This window comes from Aplidium turbinatum, chromosome 2 (assembly GCF_918807975.1).
Source record: "Aplidium turbinatum chromosome 2, kaAplTurb1.1, whole genome shotgun sequence".
Lineage (NCBI taxonomy): Eukaryota > Metazoa > Chordata > Ascidiacea > Aplousobranchia > Polyclinidae > Aplidium > Aplidium turbinatum.
In genome coordinates this window covers 28480290-28486575 of record NC_137473.1, presented here as the reverse complement: position 1 = coordinate 28486575, position 6286 = coordinate 28480290, and the positions used below count along the sequence as shown (strand labels likewise).

The 6286-nt window shown below is 39.2% G+C and overlaps 1 protein-coding gene across 1 annotated transcript; it reads left to right on the top strand.

The window, feature by feature from the left end:
• Positions 1–5078: 5078 nt before the first annotated feature.
• LOC145788476 (uncharacterized) lies at positions 5079–5435 on the top strand. Its single transcript, XM_082600240.1, has one exon. It carries the CDS (start codon positions 5079–5081, stop codon positions 5433–5435), a length of 357 nt encoding a protein of 118 aa, XP_082456366.1.
• The last annotated feature ends 851 nt before the right edge of the window (positions 5436–6286 follow it).

The following is a 6286-nucleotide window of genomic DNA, read 5'->3' as shown; positions in this document are numbered from 1 at the left end:
CACTTGAGGAAGTGATAAAGCGGGGTAGTGTTGGCGCTTCGCAACGTGAGAAGGAACGCTTGAAGGAATTGCGTTCACTTAAAAAGTACAGACCTTGTGTAGATGATGCTGATGTAATCCGCATTGAAGGGCGCTTAAGTAATTCTCCCGAGATTTCTCTAGAAGCAAAGCATCCGATTGTTTTGCCTTCGAAACACCCCTTCACTAGGCTTGTTGTACTGTCGCATCATAATCGAAATGCGCACTGTGGAGTACAGCACACTTTGTTGTCTACGCGACAGAAGTTTTGGATCGCTAATGGTAATGCTTCCGTGAAGAGGTATCTTAATGATTGTGGTGTATGTGCGATTGAGAAAGCTCGGCCTATAAGGCAGCTCATGTCTGATTTACCTTTGTCTCGCACAACTGCCCATAGGAAACCCTTTTTTGATTGCGGCTTAGACTATCTTGGACCATTGACCTTTGTTGAAGGTAGGAGTCACAAAAAAGCTTGGGGACTCTTATTCACATGTATGGCATCTCGCGCTATTCATGTTGAGCTGGTTACGTCATTGTCGCTGAGTGATTTTTTACTTGCCTTTACAAGGTTTACAGATTTACGTGGGCAGGTTAATGCTATCTATTCCGATAATGGAAGTACCTTTCAGGCAGCATCTAAGAAGTTACCCGAGTTGATAGAATCAGCTGAATTTCACAACGCCCTGAGACAGAGAGAGATAAACTGGGAATTTATACCTCCGTATGCTCCGGCGCAAGGTGGCGCCTGGGAGGCAATGGTTAAACAATTTAAAATTGCATTTTTTCACATTTTGGACTCTTCAATTCGTAAGCCCAATTTTATTGAACTGCTTACGTACACAGGCAGTGCCGTTCGGATCGTGAACGAACGCCCTTTGGTACCTTTGAGTGACGACCCTAGGGATTTTACTGTCATCACCCCTGCCTCACTTTTGACCCCATACTTAGACCCATACTGTGCTGTTGGGCAACCACATGATCGTGACCAATTAAGAAGGGATTATCGGTTCAATTTGTCACTTTCTCAGCAGTTTTGGAGTAAATGGATCGATTTTTACTTGCCAGGTCTTCAGGGCCGGAAAAAATGGCTAAAAATGGCCGAGAATTTGGAGCCTGGTCAACTTGTAGTGGTAGGTTCTCTCCAAGACATTGGTAAACGTGGGAAGTATCAACTTGGGAGGGTGCATGAGGTAGTTCCACAAATTAGGAAAGGGAAGCCTGTGGTTCGTAGAGCCAAAGTTGCCGTCTGCAACTATGATGAGAGTACGGGGAAAGTGAAAGTAGACTACGTGTTGAGGGATATTTCGTGCCTCGCCCCCGTAAAGAACACCTAAGTGTTAGGGTTTGAGCCTGGTTTTGTCTGCGGTGGCCGATACTTGTCTGAGCCCGGAACAGTCGGTTATTATCGCAACTATTGTATATAGCGTCATTTAGCGTGTACCTATGGTACCAATTTCATGTATCGTCGTGTTTATTCTTATTGCTGTTCATTCTTTGCATGCCCTTTGTATTTGCGTATTAACTTAAACGTGAGTGATTCAAAAAATTTGTGTATCATGTGTTTTATTCATTGGCTCACGATTGTCCTTCAATTCTTTTTTAGTTATGCCATGTTAGACTGTCATAACTAGGGGCCGCTATGTTACGGCCAATCTCTGTACAAATCAAACGTCATATAAAACCGTTCAAGTCTACTGAATATTACGTCATGGAAGTTGCTAGAAAATGTGCCAAAATTGCACCATCGTTCATAGACTTGTGTCAAACTTGTTTGGACTTGTTTGGGCCTGTTTAAACAGGAAATATTACATCAGCTTTAAACACCTGTTGGAATGACTTCATAATTGTCTTTCATTTATTGCGTCACAGTTACTTTCTACGTGAATTTGAGATATTGATATCTATTCTGGTCATTCGTAAAATGATTGTTTGAAAGTTGGCCGCACATTTAACTGTTGGCTTAGTGCTTGCTAGCTGGACAAAGGTTCCGTCTTTTATCCAAGTAATCTGTTGTGTAGTGACAGTTTAAGTGGTGTAGGCGTTGCACCCCCTCGTTTTCGGTAGCCTCGGGCTAATTTTACAGGAATACACTGTTTGAAAAGAAGTTCAAGTGTGTGTTTCTTCGGTCATTATATACAGACGAACGGATTCGGGAACTTTATGTTAAAATTTTCCCAAGAAGAGATTATGGTTTACCGCTGTGACCAATAGGCTAGCGTCATTTTTGCGTGTACCTATGGTACCAATTTCATGTATCGTCGTGTATTATTCTTATTGTTGTTCATTCTTTGCATGCCCTTTGTATTTACGTATTAACTTAAACGTGAGTGATTCAAACAATTTGTGTATCGTGTGTTTTTATTCATTGGCTCACAATTGTCGTCAATTCTTTTTTAGTTAGGCTATGCCATGTCAGACTGTCATAACTAGGGGCCGCTATGTTCCCGACAATTATTCACCAAATCAAATGTCATATAAAAACCGATATGGTCTATTGAATCTTATCGTTTCACGTGATGGAAATTGCTAGAAAATGTCCAAATATTGCACCATCGGTCGTAAGACCTGATGAAATATTGCATCACTACCTTTGAACACCGGTTTGAATTGCGTGACAATGTTTTTCATTATTGCGTCACAGTACTGCGTACGTGAGTTTGAGATATTGCTATCTATTCTGGTCATTCGTGAAATGGTTGCTTGAGAGTTAGTCGCACATTTAACTGTTGGCTTAGTGCTTGCTAGCTGGACAAAAATTCCGTCTTTATCTAATTAGTTTGTATCGTAGTGACAAGTTTTAGCGGTGTACGGTGTTGCATCCCCATTTCGACAGCCAGGTGGCTAATAATTACACAAATACAAATTTGAATAGACGTTTCAAAGGAGTGTTTCTCTTTCGGTCATTACATACAGACGAACGGATTCTGGAATCTTATGTTACAATTTTCCCACGAAGAGATTATGGTTTACCGCTGTGACCAAACTGCCACTGCAACTTTAGCTTGCGAGTAGTAGCCTACTCTTCTCAGCTTTCTCTTACTTAGATTAAATCTTCCTTTAATTTCATTAAACTCATCAGTGAATCTTGTCTAGGACCGTAATCCACATAGTGCAAAGCAGTCACAAATTTAAAACTGCTAGTTGTAGGCTACTTTAGCAGTGACTCAGCTTCCGATCAAGCTCTTGTTGGTTCCAACTTGATGCATTTAAGAAACGTCTTTAGAGCTTCAGTTGCAAAAAGGTAATGTAAAGCATTGGGTTTGACTGCACCACGCCTTGATTACCCTCTCGAAGTCAATTTTCTTTGCAAGATGTTAGGACAGCTTTCTTTAGATTTTTCAGAATTTTTCCTCTGACTGGGCATGGCCACCTGGAGATGCGGCCTGATTTGTCACATTTTGCAGATTTTGATTACAGCTACTGCTAGTGCTTGACTGACATTTTTTGAGATGTTTTTACTTTTTGCGGTTTCCTAATGACATAAAACTTTTTTGTTGCCGTGGGGAAGCAGTAGCAAATGAGAAAAAGTAAGTTGAAAAACGCAAAATCAGACTGTTATTGAAAATTAACGGTCTGACTAAAATCTTCGAAATCAAATTTTCTTTGTTTTTCAACATGTGAGGATGTTAAAACCTATTGTGTCATCTGGGGAAAAGAATGAAGAAAGCGTAAAAATCTAATTTTTAGAAAAATTTATTTAAACGTTGGCCCAAATTTAGAAAAACCTGGAAATGTCTGCAAAATGTGATAAATCAGACAATATCTTTTGGTGACCAAGGACTGGGCTATAACTTTAAAGATGCCACTAGCTTACAGATAATAATTAATTACTCCAAAAATGACAAGAGATTTGAACAACGCTCTCTGTAGGCAACATTATGAATTCCAACTAGATTAAAGCAACAACATCCATAAACAAAAAACTCAAATAAAGAAAAAACTCACTACCTTCCAAAATCACATCACGAGAAGCATGACCAACAAAAGGCTACTTGACCACACGAAAACAGAAGATCTTTTAACTATGACAAAATTACATCCAATTGCAACAATAAGTTAATAAAATCAAAAGTTTTAAAACTGTTCGGCCACACTAAAAGATCACAATTCGGAATCATCAAAGTTTGCACAGAAGGCAAAGTAGAAGGAAAAAGAAAACGTGGCAGACAACCAAAACGATGGCAAAACAACATCCAATCATGGACCGGACTCAGCTTGGCGACACTGGGCGAGCTGGCTCAAAATCGCCACTCTTGGAAGCAAATAACTCATGTTGATGCGCAATCTGCTGCAGGCGGAGATGATGACTGATGATGATCCATAAACAAAAAATATACAGGATTTACTTTCTTTAATCGTGCTTGGACTGATACCTTTAACTTTCCCAGATAACTTATGTTGGATACAACATCCTATGCCTGGCCAACGCAGATTTTGAAGTTAAGGTTCAGTTTTCAAGTTGACACTATCAATACAATCGAAACCGTTCAGTGATACAGAACTCATTCAATTTCAGATTTTGCGTCTTGAAGATGTTCAACATCGCCTACCTTAACACGAAAATGATTTGTTCGTGATGAGAAGCATCGAGAGTGACATTTACAATGATTGAGAAATACTTGGAACTACGCACTTCATTTAAGAATTTGTTGATTATTTAGTAGGTACATTTTTACTTTAGTACTAAAAATGGGCCCCCCTCAAAAGTGCAAAAACAAAAAAACTGCTCGTTTTTCCTTTACAATGTTTTGCTAGGGGGGAAACTGGCCTGACTTCCCCCCCCTCTCGGAGCCACTGGCTGCTGGTATGATAGCAATGATGTTGCAAGAACATTGGTTGTTCTGCAATTTGTATACAGTTTCCACTATTGCAATTAAAAATCGTGTTGTTAAGATTTATGATGAATTTATGTATCTTTTGAGAATAAGAAAATCTCGTCAAAACAATCGGCATCAGAAACGAGTGAATGACTTCAATGACAGGTCCAGTGGTGTTTTTGATATATAATTTGTGAAAATAACGTACAAAGAAAAAAACTTCAAGCTCTCCATGGAGTAACGATGACCAGTATGGAATGGGACTTTCTGAAAGATCAACGCTCAGAACGAAAAATGTATTGTGAGGATTACATTGACAAACAGAGGTGTAAAACAATGGAAAGGCGAAAGCAAGATCTTCATGCTCTTGAACGATTGAGGTGCTGCGAAAAAAGAATCACGGAAGAATACAATGAAGGCTTAACTGAATTAAATGAGATGCTTTTAGACTCTGAACAATCTAGTGCTGTTGAGGTCACTTCAGACGACACTCCAACTGATGATGAAGAGCCTAAGCAAAAGAGGAGGAAACTAACTATTAATCATGTGGTTGATGACACTATGGCAAAGCAATACCAGCATATTCGACTTATTTTGTGAAATGTTCGCAGTAAATTTTATGAAACCTTGGACAAACTAAAAAGTGTTTATCATATGTCTCAGCTCCAAGCAGAGGCAGCTATCGTGGAAACAGCAAACAAGATGTTTGGAAGAACTTGGAAGTTTCATGGTAGTGACCCGGATCAACTCGATTTGGACACTTTGCCGGACAGACATATTATAAGGAAAACCGGCAAAAGCATCGAAACAATGGCTCTTGATTCCATTGTTCAAGAAATTATGTTTTCTGAGAATAATGCAGCCATTACATATGCTAATGACGGATCAAAAAAACAAGGAGCTGGTTCTTTCATTGTACAGGGAATAATAATAAATGGAAAATATAGAGCACTGCCTACCTTGTCCATTGTTTCAGAAAGCAGAGCTAATTTGGCAAACTTGAAAAGGAATACACTACGGATCCTCTCTGTGGCTAGTGATGTGGAGGCTAAAGATATATATGAAAAGATTGACTTTGTGTTGACTGATCAAACTTCACATAATTTTCAAGTGGACCACACAGTGGCTGAAAAGTTTCAAACAAAAAAACTACCAGATCATGTCTTCTGCAATGTTCATCCAAGCTTGATGTTCAATCGTGAAATAAGTAAGCACTGGGCAAGTTTGGAAAACGCAATTGGAAGAGACAAAATTTATGCAAACTTTCTTGTTAATGCAAGCAACCTCATCAGCAAGAAGTGTCACTGAACAAGCTCTTAATTGCATAACGAGGCTAATTAATCATGATTTTGATCACAAACCATGGAATAAAGCCAGAGACTTTGACCTTCACATTGCCCCAAGAAAAAAATCTATCAGTAAGCCTCAAAGATGAAAGATTTAATCGTTTG